Below are 16,163 nucleotides of genomic sequence, written 5' to 3' on the forward strand. Positions count from 1 at the left end.
ATTACGTAACTGTATACATCTACTTTATTACGTAACTGTATACATCTACTTTATTACGTAACTGTATACATCTACTTTATTACGTAACTATACATCTACTTTATTACGTAACTGTATACATCTACTTTATTACGTAACTGTATACATCTACTTTATTACGTAACTGTATACATCTACTTTATTACGTAACTGTATACATCTACTTTATTACGTAACTGTATACATAGTTTGACGTATATTGGTAACCTAAATCAACATACTAGTAAATATCAGTGTGATATTTAGCTACCCTGCATTCATGAATAATAAAATTCAATTTTAGTTTCATCAATGAAAACATGCTCTATTGTATTTGCAATATTTGACTACAGCCATTCCAAAATGTAGATCAGAAACAGTGTTTACGATGTATGTGACCACTGACGTTTGTGTGTTATGTTACTTTCAGTCGCACTAAGACTTACCTAGCCATTAGTAGTGATCTTTTATTAATATCAGTTGTCCATTCTGCTTTTTTAGAAGAAAGAAAACAAAACCAACATTGTTTGGGATTTGACCGATTCGAAAGAAGTGGCCAGGTTCTTCATAACGATTACATCTTGGGTGACAAATTGAAAGTACACCGACTTTATAACAACGAAACTTCATTATTGTGACGATTACATCTTGGGTGACAAATTGAATGTACACCGACTTTATTACAACGAAACTTCATTATCGTGATGATTACATCTTGGGTGACAAATTGAATGTACACCGACTTTTATTACAACGAAACTTCATTATCGTGACGATTACGTCTTGGGTGACAAATTGAATGTACACCAACTTTATTACAACGAAACTTCATTATCGTGACGATTACATATTGGGTGACAAATTGAATGTACACCGACTTTATTACAACGAAACTTAATTATCGTAACGATTACATATTGGGTGACAAACTGAATGTACACCGACTTTATTACAACGAAACTTCATTATCGTCACGATTACATCTTGGGTGACAAATTGAATGTACACCGACTTTATTACAACGAAACTTCATTATCGTAACGATTACATCTTGGGTGACAAACTGAATGTACACCAACTTTATGTACACCAACTTTATTACAACGAAACTTCATTATCGTCACGATTACATCTTGGGTGACAAATTGAATGTACGCCGACTTTATTACAACGAAACTTCATTATCGTAACGATTACATCTTGGGTGACAAACTGAAAGTACACCAACTTTATTACAACGAAACTTCATTATCGTAACAATTACATCTCGGGTGACAAATTGAATGTGACTATAGTCCACAGAAAATGTATTCGATTAATAACAATATGTTGGAACTACGTTTAGTGACACGTCTGCTGTTTGGCTGAAGTCGGACCTGAGCTCCTTGTAAACATGACAGTGTGTATAAAAAATAAAATTGGACTAGAGTATGTTTATTCCCAGATGTCAGATTTTGTTTTCGCTACTTTGGCGATACGGGAAATGTTTTATTTGCCAGCTACATTCCGTTTAGTCTATGGCGAATTGGCGATCGGCTAACGTGAGTACGTGCAGATGAGGCAGCCAAACATACCAATTTAAAGTTTTAATTTATTAAATAACTGTTAATAACATTTCACAATACCATATAGTGGTAATTTCATGTACGTGTGTATCAGTGTTAACTGATATTCCAAACACCCACATATATTAAAAAGAAGAAGATTATATAGCCTAAAGTGTAGCACGGGTATGTGAAAAGTTCCAACTTATATAGATCAATGAAAAAAACCCACCCACAACTATCACAGTTAAAAGGCTAAAAGTATTACACTCTCACCCACAAATTAGTAATACAGTGAGAAATAAAATAGCAACCATATATATATATATATATATATATATATATATATATATATATATATATATATATATATATATATATAACTAACTATATATATATAACATATATATATATATATTGAACTTGAAAAATAATTTCTTTCAAGTCTTGTAATTTTAATTACATGTACGTACTGCTTCACAACATGTATCATCAGACACAATCTTTGTTCTGAACACTGGATATTGTAAACAGATACAGTGTCTGTCTGTCTAAATTATTAGTACTGTTGTGGGTATCATCATTGTTGGGGAATGATCATTGTACAACTAGTGAACCAGCAAAATGACAGTATATCTACAGTTGGCACTCACGACCTAGTCAGGACGTTCCTCTGATTTGTGCAGACGTTGGTGGTTTAGGTTGAATCTAATCGCTAAGTTAATTGATAGTGTTGTATATTTCTAGATGGTCCAGAGCGCATGTCTGCCTTAAGTACAGGTGCTATATCGTGCATTGTGATCGCTGTTGTACTGGCTCTTGCTGTTCCTACTGGCTGGATAGTCTACAAGAGGTAATCAAATCATCTATATATATATATATATATATATATATATATATATATATATATATATATGTGTGTATATATGTTACAGGAAATATGTATTATCAGGAAATATGTATAATTCCTGAACATTTCAGGAAATATGTGTAATGTCTGATTCACTCAGGAAATATGTGTAATTCCTGAAATTTCCAGTAATTATACATATTTCCTGAAATCTGATGGTGAAAATTATACATATTTCCTGAAATCGTTCTGATGAGAAAACCAATAGTATTTAAAGAGCAGTGTTTGATGTAAAGTAGCAATTTGTTAAAGAAAGAAAAGAAAATACTTCTTCATCTTGTGGGAGAAGGCTTCTTAATTACTTCAAACATACCTAAGGATTAGCATTGGCTAGTTAATTACTTCAAACATACCCAAAGATTAGCAGTGGCTAAGTAATTACTTCAAACATACCTAAGGATTAGCAGCGACAAATCCTGACATGGTTTTCTCATTATAATATCATATAATATCTTACATTTTTAGTGCAATCAAAGTATGTGATATTTTTCAGATCACATACTTTAAGAATTTGATAATTTTGCAAATTAGATGTAAATTAGTCGAGGTCTCGGCACTAGGTTTATTGACATTTAAGCAAACGTACTTGGGTGACACTCCATGATTGACGTATGCATTCATAGTCATCAAATAAAAACATTTCAATGGCAATTTAACACTGAAAGCTGAAAAACTGAAAACGAAAAACGTTAGGCATAACTTTATTTTGATGTAAGGACATTCAAAATGACGTTATTCGAGTTTGACGTCATTTCCATTCAACAATACACGGCGCCACATATTCTTACGTCATTTGAATATCTAGTAATGGCGGACTGGAATTAAAGTTGCGTGTACAGTTTACAAAAACACGTTGGGTATTAAGCTTGAGCTCATATGATAAAGAGATTATTACCCTTGTGTATTTCGGTATCGTCAATATATATTAGGAATAAAAATAATGTATTATGCTCGCCAGAGGCTCGCATATATATATATATATATATATATATATATATATATATATATATATATATATATATATATATATATATATATATATATATATATATATATATATATCTATATACATATATACATATCAGAGTGTATTTCTGTATCGTCAACATTATATATTAGGAATAAAAATTGTATTATACGATCTTCTGGTGAGCATAATACATTATTTGTATTCCTAATCAGGGGGTAAAACGGGTATGGCACCATACCCAAATTTTAAAATTGTAAGTTAACTTTTTATCAAAATTAATTACTCTTATCATTACTGTATGATTTTTCTTAATCCTAACCCTAACCTTAACCCATTTTCATTCTGGGGGATGCCCCCCCATACCCCCTGTTGACTGTGGTTGCACTGAATTCCATACCCAATAATTTCTTTCTGGCAGAAACACTGCTAATATATGATATTGACAATATCGAAACACCTATTGCCTTGACCTCGATTAATTTACATCTAATTTGTAAAGTTATCAAATTCTCAAACTATGTGATCTGAAAAATACCACATGCAAAACCATTGCACTGAAAATGTAAGATGTTATTCTTGCTTGGTAGCGCTGTTTATAAGGAACACAATAATGAATGTTTACCAGTTATATCAAATAGTGGAATGAGTTTAACTTCAGATAGGCAATTGATTTTAGTGTTGATTATTACAGATGTTTAAACACATAAAGTGACAGTTGGCAGGATTCGAACCCACTGACATTTGACAGCCGCAACCATAACCACTTGGCCAACCAGCCAGGTATTAGGAAACAAATGGGGGCCCGATTAGCCATTGTTAAGAAAGAGGCTGGAACATGGATAATTTTGTTATAACACTAAATAAATATTAATATGTTACGTGATGTAACATTAGAAGTAAATCATAGACTACATTTATTTACAGGAAAATAAAGAAGAAAGCTGAAGATGTGCAGAATGAACAAAATAACTAAAGAAGAACAAAATCAAGCTGGCAAAAACGGAAGAGAAAATTACGTTAACGCTAGAACTCGCAGAGTTTTTTTTATGTTTTATTTTATTTTATTTTATTTTATTTTTTAAATTTCTGGGTATGAAACTGTTTCAGGAAACAAGCCTAGATTGAATTAATATGGATTTACATGGGGTTTTCCCTATAGTTCTCTTTGTTTTTGTTTTGTTACATTTGAGTGTTCCAGTATCTTATATTTTGCCGATTCCTGTAGCTCAGATTAGAATAAAGTTGCGTTACCACAGTTAGAAGTGTAGTATTTCACTAATTTTATATTTTATTTTGAAAAATAACTATGGGTCGTTTGCATCAAACGGTAAACGACGAAAACTGTATAATGAATAATGTTACAATTCGTATAATAACATTATTAGCTTTAAATCCATAGCAACTGTCATAAAGTATTCACACACACACACACACACACACACACACACACACACACACACACACACACACACACACACTCACACACACACTAATGATAATAACTAAATACATTGTGTGTAAATTAAAAAAAATTGCTTACAGATGATCAACTCTGTAGACTAAATGCTGGTAAGCAGTTTCATTTGAAATCTTATACAATTATTAAATCTATATGCGAACACTAAAGGCAGACATGCACATGCAATTGCTTTACCTTAACTGTTTCATAACATTTTTGTATTCTTAATATATAATATTGCCGATACCGAATTACACAAGGGTAATACTATCTTTATCATATAATATCAGACTTAATACAACGTGTTTTTTTGTTAACTTTAATTCCAGTTAGCCATTACTACATATTCAAATGACGTAAGATTATGTGACGCAGTCATTTTGAATGGAAATGACGTCTAACCCGAATGACGTGATTTTGAATATCATTACATAAAAATAAACTATCGTTTAACTTTTTTAGTTTTTTTTAACGCTGGACCGCTTTCAGTTTAAAATTACCATTGAAATGTTTTTATTTAATGACTATGAATGCATACGTCAATTATGGCGTCTCACCGTAGTACGTGTTCTTAAATCTCATTAAACGTAGGTCGATAATTTGCAAAGTTATTACATTCTGAAGGTATGTGATCTGAACAAATATGACATACTATGATTACACTGGACATGATAGCTATATTGTATTATAGAGTTACGGTCAGTTCATAAGTTCCCCATTTATGTAATCGGGCTATATAAATTAACCAGTCCCACGCATAATATGTACATACATAACTATGGCATGTCGAAATTGTAAAGTTCTTCCATGACATTCCGTTTAAACATCGCGATCAGTACGGTACAATGAATTTGTATAACACATCTTAAGTAATCAAAGTATCTACAACTTTTGCAAGTTCACTTTATGCAATTAGATACATCCGACAGAGACAGACGAGAAGCACAAAGACAGCAAACTTGTCATAAACACCCACTTAACACAGTATTGGTCACACGTCTGTCTGTGGTCTTCAAAGTCTAGTAAACTATTTTGTTATATTACTAAACAATTTTGATTGAAGTATTACGGCATATTGCAGAAAGTATAATGGAAAAGTTTATAAAATAACATTGTGTGGGAGATGTCATTGTGCAACATTGCATTTGTAGCATGGTTTACGAGTTTTAATGGGGGGTTTTGTGTTGCAGTATTTTATTTTATTTTATTTTATTGTCTTTTCTTTTCTTTATTTTTATATTTAAATTATTTCTAAAAAAAAATTAATTATTATTTAATGATTTAAATTAGCAGGTTTCCTCTCTGAGACAATATGTCAAAATTACCACATGGTTTAAATCTAGCGTGTTTCCTCTCTAAGGCAATAATTACCACATGGCTTAAATCTAGTACAATATGTCAAAATTACCACATGAAATTAAATCTAGTGGGTTTCCTCTCTAAGACAATATGTCAAAATTACCACATGATTTAAATCTAGCGTAGTGTTTCTGCCAGAAATTTTTGGGTATGGCGCTATGGAACTGAATGCATCCACAGTCAACAGTCTGACATACCATTGTTGATGATTCATTATTAATCAATGTGATCTAATGATGTTAAAAAACAACATAAAAACCCCCACCAAAAAACCCCAACGGTTTTCTTCATTATTCTTCCCCCTCTCCCAATTATTATAATTATGTTTTACCACTGACGTGTGGTTTTGGAGGGTGGGTAGGACCAGTATTGATCTTATGTTAAAATTAATTCAACCAAATCAGACGTAAATATGTCGTACATTTTACTTACGTCCGTCACAATATTTACTTTTTTAAAATTTTGAATAAGTAGTGATGCTTTTCCCTGATGTTCAGACTGTATGTAGAAACAGAAATTAATTACCTGACTACTAGCGATTCACAGAATGTTGACAATGTGTTGATGGAACTGGCGTTTCGCCAATTCTCCACGTACGTCCGTCACACGCCTTGGGAGTACCATTCCACAATTTCTTTCAAAACAAATACATTTTAAGTGACATAATTTAAAACGCTAAGTAATGGACAAATGAAGCCATTATTGACTTTACCGGTTTCTACTTACATTGCTCACTGTTTGCTAGTCCAATGTGTACGTCCAACACAAAAGAACTGCACTTATTTAAACAGAGCATGCATTCAAGTTTTAAAACTATATACGCATGGTTACATGCCAAAATGTGACATATATTCTGCATGCGTACTAAAACTTACGAATTCCATTACGAATATCCATTGCTTTCTTACTGTATATAGCTAGATTGTGTATTGTTACCTGTTCTTTAGATGCACTTTAGATAGTTTACGTGTTTTATTGTTACACTTCACAAAGTCCGGGAGCCAAGGGTTTATTTTATTTTTTAAAATGTCATTTCATCACACTTGTTAGAAATCTTTTTATGCGTGTTTTGATATCCCATTAAGTGCAGAAAGTTAACAAACAACACAACTCCCTCCCCTCCCACACTTACACACATCAAATCATCATAAACCAATAAAGGGAAACAAATCCGCAAACACAGGTTCCTCCACACACACACCTCACCCCAATCCCCGTCCCACCCAGAATCGGTCTATGGCTCCAGAATTAGCTCCAGTATTTTACCTGTCATTGTTCATTAAATAATGTATATATATTTGGTGTAGAATCTTAAAATAGTTTTCAAACTATATATGAATGGTTGCATACCACTAATTAGATACGTTCAGCATTCGCAATAAAATTGAAGAATTTTTAGGATAAAAATTTGCACAAGTAAAATTAATGTGTTGGTTTTTTGTGTTTTTTTGTATGGACACTACAAGAAATGGAGAAAATTCTACATTATTGAATCTTTGGACATAACCTTGTTAAAAAGGTTTAATATCTGGAATTTACCAAATATTGCAAAAGCTCCCCACCCCAGCATAAGAAATTATTTTCGTATAAATACTTCCCAAATAAATTGAGAAAAAATGTCAATTTTGAATATTTGGGTGTAGCCTTGGGGGGAAAAAACAACACTATTTGACGTAGATTGTACTCCCATTGAATAAGTTCATTACATATATCAATTGCTTACTTAATGTATATAGATAGATTTTGTATTGTTAGGTATTCTTTAGACGAATTTAGGTGGTTTACGTGTTTTGTTTGTTTTATTGTTACACTTTGTGAGTTTATTCCGGGAGCCAAGGGTTCATTTTATTAGATTTTATTTCTTAATTCTTCCTACTTGAATATCCTTTTTATACTGTTTTACATATCCCATTAAGTGCAAAACAAAAGTGCTATGTTGGTATGACCAGGAAGGGACTAATATTCATAAAATCGACTGAACAGTACCTACCTAATGAATGGACATTGGCACAAGCAAAACTGATGTTTTTAGTATGAGTGTTTTGTAAGAAATGGAGAAAAATCTACACTTTTCAATATTTGGGTGTAACCTTGTTAAAAAGGGTTAATATCTGGAATTGCCCAAAGGGCTACAAACGTCCCCCACTCCCCCCCCCCCAAAAAAAAAAAAAAAAAAAAAAAAAATAATAATAATAATAAATATAAATATAAATAGTTTAATAAGCAGCAAAGAACACAATGTGCGGTAAATGTAGGTTTCCCCCACAATCGACCTATGGCTTCCTGACTAGCTCTAGGATTTTACCTTTTATTGTTCCTTTGATAAACTAAACTAAATAGTGTGTGTATGTTTTGTGTAGATATTGTAGTAGACAAGATTAGATTAGATTAAACTAGTTTATGATTATTTTTGTTACACATTGTGTTAAAATGTTTTACCATATTTGCTCTTTAAAACATTTCAACTTAATCGACTGTGTCCAACTCACGAAACATGTCCAATGACTAAATTGCTTATTAAATGCACTTTCTTGTTTAGAATATCAGGTTTTGTACATTCAGTGGGTTTTTGGTCTTCCTAATCTTTATCTCTCAAAAAAGTACGTACAAGGTAAATACATACCGGGTATTCGGGAATAAAATGAAGATGGTCTATTACAAACCTTAGCACAATCAAATACAGTTAATTTCGAAAATGAATTTTATTTAATGTGTCATTTAGTTGTAAACATTATTAACAATGACAAACAAAAAAACAAAACTAGCAACAATGTGCCCCCACTTTGTAGCAGCAAATGCGATGGTTTAAAAAGTTCCATTGCCATTTATGTTAGCTCCGCTATGACGTCCACAAGTTTTCTCTATCCGATTTGTCCGGCGTCCGTCAGAATTTACAAATTCTATCTTCTTCGTGTGTTCACAGCTACAATGACGATCTGGTTCAGTCTGCCCAAAGTAGTAGAGAGATATTTCAGAAATATTCAACTTTTCTTCGTTTTAAAACTATAATACTGAAACTTTCAAACTCTATATTTTCCCAGAGTTTTGAATTGATGTCTGAAACTTGATATGTCAGACAATGATTGTTTTTACAAACTAGTTGAGACATAGTTTGAATTGATATGTCTGAAACTTGATATGTCTGACAATGATTGTCTTTACAAACTAGTGGAGACATAGTTTGAATTGATATGTCTGAAACTTGATATGTCTGACAATGATTGTCTTTACAAACTAGTGGAGACATAGTTGAATTGATATGTCTGAAACTTGATATGTCTGACAATGATTGCCTTTACAAACTAGTGGAGATATAGTTCGAATTGATAATTTTTAAATACATTTTAAAACATGATGTTCAGATTTGAAAGTCTATTTCCCCCCATAGTTTTTATTAGGTATTCCTGAAACTTGGTACAAGGATGATCTGGGGTAGCCTCCACAAACGCGTAGAGAGACATTTAAGAACTATATGTATTGATTGATTGATTGATTGATTAATTGATTAATATAAAAACATGTTTTCGAAAGTCTGCCTTAATCTTGACTTTTGAGCGGATAGTTGTAAAACTTGATACTACAATTCTCTACAAACTACAGAGATACATTTTGGAAGTTTAGAATTCTAACAATGAAAAGTGTCTCTGAATTATCTACAAGCGACGAAATTAAAAATTAAATAGCTGAGCTTTGTAGACTGACATACCTCTTGTAATTCAATTTAATGTTTCTACCAGAAAGAAAGTTATGGCATGGCACCATGGAACTGAATGTATCTACAGTCAACAGGGGGGTATGAGGGCCTCCCCAAGAAAGAAAATGGGTTAAGTTTAGTGTTAGAGTTAGGAAAATAATACATTAATGATAAAGAGTAATTCATTTTATCACAATGTTAACTTAAAACAAAAAATCCACAAGACATTTTACCCTCTGACAGAATCGTGTGTGTGTGTGTGTGTGTGTATGAGACACGATTGCAGTGATATCGGTACAGTTGTTTTTCACTGACACCACTGTTTCTGTTTAACTAGCTGTTAACTGACAGACTTCAGTGATATCGGTGTAAACACATTTTTCACTGACACCACTGTTTCTGTTTAACTAGCTGTTAAGCTGACAGACTTCAGTGATATCGTGTGTTTTTCACTGACACCACTGTTTCTGTTTAACTAGCTGTTAACTGACAGACTGCAGTGATATCGGTGTTTTTTCACTGACACCACTGTTTCTGTTTAACTAGCTGTTAACTGACAGACTGTTTAACAGTGATATCGGTGTTTTTTCACTGACACCACTGTTTCTGTTTAACTAGCTGTTTAACTGATATCGGTGTTTTTTCACTGACACCACTGTTTCTGTTTAACTAGCTGTTAACTGACAGACTCAGTGATATCGGTGTTTTTTCACTGACACCACTGTTTCTGTTTAACTAGCTGTTAACTGACAGACTGCAGTGATATCGGTGTTTTTTCACTGACACCACTGTTTCTGTTTAACTAGCTGTTAACTGACAGACTGCAGTGATATCGGTTATCGGTGTTTTTTCACTGACACCACTGTTTCTGTTTAACTAGCTGCTAACTGACAGACTTCAGTGATATCGGTGGTTTTTCACTGACACCACTGTTTCTGTTTAACTAGCTGTTAACTGACATACTTCAGTGATATCGGTGTTTTTTCACTGACACCACTGTTTCTGTTTAACTAGCTGTTAACTGACAGACTTCAGTGATATCGGTGTTTTTTCACTGACACCACTGTTTCTGTTTAACTAGCTGTTAAATGACATACTTCAGTGATATCGGTGTTTTTTCACTGACACCACTGTTTCTGTTTAACTAGCTGCTAACTGACAGACTTCAGTGATATCGGTGGTTTTTCACTGACACCACTGTTTCTGTTTAACTAGCTGTTAACTGACAGACTTCAGTGATATAAAAGGTCTTTATTTCTCTTTTTTTCACTGACACCACTGTTTCTGTTTAACTAGCTGTTAATTTATGACATGACTTCAGTGATATCGGTGTTTTTCACTGACACCACTGTTTCTGTTTAACTAGCTGTTTTTTCACTAACTGACAGACTGCAGTGATATCGGTGGTTTTTCACTTTTAACTAGCACTGACACCACAGTGATATCGGTGTTTTGTTTCTGTTTAACTAGCTGTTAACTGACAGACTTCAGTGATATCGGTGTTTTTTCACTGACACCACTGTTTCTGTTTAACTAGCTGTTAACTGACAGACTGCAGTGATATCGGTGTTTTTTCACTGACACCACTGTTTCTGTTTAACTAGCTGTTAACTGACAGACTTCAGTGATATCGGTGTTTTTCACTGACACCACTGTTTCTGTTTAACTAGCTGTTAACTGACAGACTGCAGTGATATCGGTGGTTTTTCACTGACACCACTGTTTCTGTTTAACTAGCTGTTAACTGACAGACTGCAGTGATATCGGTGTTTTCTCACTGACACCACTGTTTCTGTTTAACTAGCTGTTAACTGACATACTTCAGTGATATCGGTGTTTTTTCACTGACACCACTGTTTCTGTTTAACTAGCTGTTAACTGACAGACTTCAGTGATATCGGTGGTTTTTCACTGACACCACTGTTTCTGTTTAACTAGCTGTTAACTGACAGACCAGTGATATCGGTGTTTTTTCACTGACACCACTGTTTCTGTTTAACTAGCTGTTAACTGACAGACCAGTGATATCGGTGTTTTTTCACTGACACCACTGTTTCTGTTTAACTAGATGTTAACTGACAGACTTCAGTGATATCGGTGTTTTTTCACTGACACCACTGTTTCTGTTTAACTAGCTGTTAAATGACATACTTCAGTGATATCGGTGTTTTTTCACTGACACCACTGTTTCTGTTTAACTAGCTGTTAACTGACAGACTTCAGTGATATCGGTGTTTTTTCACTGACACCACTGTTTCTGTTTAAACCCGCGCTTGCGGTGGGTCCTACCGACAATAATATGGGCGGAGCTTCAAGCCAGAGATAATGATCACGTGATCTAAGTCTAGCGACAAGGTCACAGTCTATGAGTTATAATTAAACAAATACACGTGGCCTCAGAGAAAGAAAGCTGTACTCACGCAACGTTAGACACCTGTAAAGGCATTATTATTAAATGTATTTTGCAAATAACACGTTTGCTACCTTGCAAATGAGGGGCAAAAATACTATTATTCCACGTGCGCCTTGTTGCTCATGGTTGTCATGTGACATAAACAAGCTACGTCACATGTCCATATACGACTATTCAATTCTACGCTTCGGAGTTATAAGTTCCAGTTTACCTCTAATTACAATAGCTTTGTATAGAAATTAAAAGCATTCTTTATTTCTCTTACATTTATCTACAAGCGGATCAAATTTGGAGTTATAATATGTTCTAATTGTTCCATAAATATTAAAAATGTACCCCCAATAAAGCTGTGTCTTCAAACTGTCAAACTTTCAAACATTTTGGATTTAAGCTCCGCCCACTCCTATTTATATCGACGGCGCCGGTTTAACTAGCTGTTAAATGACAGACTGCAGTGATATCGGTGGTTTTTCACTGACACCACTGTTTCTGTTTAACTAGCTGTTAAATGACAGACTGCAGTGATATCGGTGGTTTTTCACTGACACCACTGTTTCTGTTTAACTAGCTGTTAACTGACAGACCAGTGATATCGGTGTTTTTTCACTGACACCACTGTTTCTGTTTAACTAGCTGTTAACTGACAGACTTCAGTGATATCGGTGTTTTTTGACTGACACCACTGTTTCTGTTTAACTAGCTGTTAACTGACAGACTGCAGTGATATCGGTGTTTTTTCACTGACACCACTGTTTCTGTTTAACTAGCTGTTAACTGACAGACTGCAGTGATATCGGTGTTTTTCACTGACACCACTGACTACCACTGACATACTTCTGATATTGTTTTTTCACTGACACCACTGTTTCTGTTTAACTAGCTGTTAACTGACAGACTGCAGTGATATCGGTGTTTTTTCACTGACACCACTGTTTCTGTTTAACTAGCTGTTAACTGACATACTTCAGTGATATCGGTGTTTTTTCACTGACACCACTGTTTCTGTTTAACTAGCTGTTAACTGACAGACTTCAGTGATATCGGTGTTTTTTCACTGACACCACTGTTTCTGTTTAACTAGCTGTTAACTGACAGACTTCAGTGATATCGGTGTTTTTTCACTGACACCACTGTTTCTGTTTAACTAGCTGTTAACTGACAGACTTCAGTGATACTCACTGACACCAGTGATATCAGTGATATCGGTGTTTTTTCACTGACACCACTGTTTCTGTTTAACTAGCTGTTAACTGACAGACCAGTGATATCGGTGTTTTTTCACTGACACCACTGTTTCTGTTTAACTAGCTGTTAACAGACTGACTTCAGTGATATCGGTGTTTTTTCACTGACACCACTGTTTCTGTTTAACTAGCTGTTAAATGACATACTTCAGTGATATCGGTGTTTTTTCACTGACACCACTGTTTCTGTTTAACTAGCTGTTAACTGACAGACTTCAGTGATATCGGTGTTTTTTCACTGACACCACTGTTTCTGTTTAAACCCGCTGCTGTTTTGCGGTGGGTCCTTCGACAATAATATGGGCGGAGCTTCAAGCACTGAGAGATAATGATCACGTGATCTAAGTCTAGCGACAAGGTCACAGTCTATGAGTTATAATTAAACAAATACACGTGGCCTCAGAGAAAGAAAGCTGTACTCACGCAACGTTAGACACCTGTAAAAGGCATTATTATTAAATGTATTTTGCAAATGCTACACCACTGTTTGCTACCTTGCAAATGAGGGGCAAAAACTATTATTCCACGTGCGCCTTGTTGCTCATGGTTGTCATGTGACATAAACAAGCTACGTCACATGTCCATATACGACTATTCAATTCTACGCTTCGGAGTTATAAGTTCCAGTTTACCTCTAATTACAATAGCTTTGTATGACAGAAGTGAAAGCATTCTTTATTTCTCTTACATTTATCTACAAGCGGATCAAATTTGGAGTTATAATATGTTCTAATTGTTCCATAAATATTAAAAATGTACCCCCAATAAAGCTGTGTCTTCAAACTGTCAAACTTTCAAACATTTTGGATTTAAGCTCCGCCCACTCCTATTGCATATATCGGCGGTTTTTTGACACCACTACACCACTGTTAAATGACAGACTGCAGTGATATCGGTGGTTTTTTCACTGACACCACTGTTTCTGTTTAACTAGCTGTTAAATGACAGACTGCAGTGATATCGGTGTTTCTTTTTTCACTGACACCACTGTTTCTGTTTAACTAGCTGCTAACTGACAGACTTCAGTGATATCGGTGTTTTTTCACTGACACCACTGTTTCTGTTTAACTAGCTGTTAACTGACAGACTTCAGTGATATCGGTGTTTTTTCACTGACACCACTGTTTCTGTTTAACTAGCTGTTAAATGACAGACTTCAGTGATATCGGTGTTTTTTCACTGACACCACTGTTTCTGTTTAACTAGCTGTTAACTGACAGACTGCAGTGATATCGGTGTTTTTTCACTGACACCACTGTTTCTGTTTAACTAGCTGTTAACTGACAGACTTCAGTGATATCGGTGTTTTTTCACTGACACCACTGTTTCTGTTTAACTAGCTGTTAACTGACAGACTTCAGTGATATCGGTGTTTTTTGACTGACACCACTGTTTCTGTTTAACTAGCTGTTAAATGACAGACTGCAGTGATATCGGTGGTTTTTCACTGACACCACTGTTTCTGTTTAACTAGCTGTTAACTGACAGACTGCAGTGATATCGGTGTTTTCTCACTGACACCACTGTTTCTGTTTAACTAGCTGTTAACTGACATACTTCAGTGATATCGGTGTTTTTTCACTGACACCACTGTTTCTGTTTAACTAGCTGTTAACTGACAGACTTCAGTGATATCGGTGGTTTTTCACTGACACCACTGTTTCTGTTTAACTAGCTGTTAACTGACAGACCAGTGATATCGGTGTTTTTTCACTGACACCACTGTTTCTGTTTAACTAGCTGTTAACTGACAGACCAGTGATATCGGTGTTTTTTCACTGACACCACTGTTTCTGTTTAACTAGATGTTAACTGACAGACTTCAGTGATATCGGTGTTTTTTCACTGACACCACTGTTTCTGTTTAACTAGCTGTTAAATGACATACTTCAGTGATATCGGTGTTTTTTCACTGACACCACTGTTTCTGTTTAACTAGCTGTTAACTGACAGACTTCAGTGATATCGGTGTTTTTTCACTGACACCACTGTTTCTGTTTAAACCCGCGCTTGCGGTGGGTCCTACCGACACTGTTTCTGTTTAAACCCGCGCTTGCGGTGGGTCCTACCGACATTAATATGGGCGGAGCTTCAAGCCAGAGATAATGATCACGTGATCTAAGTCTAGCGACAAGGTCACAGTCTATGAGTTATAATTAAACAAATACACGTGGCCTCAGAGAAAGAAAGCTGTACTCACGCAACGTTAGACACCTGTAAAGGCATTATTATTAAATGTATTTTGCAAATAACACGTTTGCTACCTTGCAAATGAGGGGCAAAAATACTATTATTCCACGTGCGCCTTGTTGCTCATGGTTGTCATGTGACATAAACAAGCTACGTCACATGTCCATATACGACTATTCAATTCTACGCTTCGGAGTTATAAGTTCCAGTTTACCTCTAATTACAATAGCTTTGTATAGAAATTAAAAGCATTCTTTATTTCTCTTACATTTATCTACAAGCGGATCAAATTTGGAGTTATAATATGTTCTAATTGTTCCATAAATATTAAAAATGTACCCCCAATAAAGCTGTGTCTTCAA

At 34.6% G+C, this 16,163-nt stretch overlaps 1 protein-coding gene across 1 annotated transcript in view; it reads left to right on the forward strand.

Moving 5' to 3' along the window:
- Positions 1–10,145, forward strand: part of LOC121386582 — a 31,851-nt gene extending 21,706 nt beyond the window's left edge. The window contains exons 5-6 of the mRNA XM_041517532.1: positions 2,310–2,415; positions 4,367–10,145. Coding sequence (XP_041373466.1) covers positions 2,310–2,415; positions 4,367–4,415 — 155 coding nt within the window. The 3' untranslated portion in view covers positions 4,416–10,145. The remainder of the gene's footprint in view (positions 1–2,309; positions 2,416–4,366) is intronic.
- Positions 10,146–16,163: the final 6,018 nt, after the last annotated feature.

The sequence above is a fragment of the Gigantopelta aegis genome, chromosome 12 (genome assembly GCF_016097555.1).
Source record: "Gigantopelta aegis isolate Gae_Host chromosome 12, Gae_host_genome, whole genome shotgun sequence".
NCBI lineage: Eukaryota > Metazoa > Mollusca > Gastropoda > Neomphalida > Peltospiridae > Gigantopelta > Gigantopelta aegis.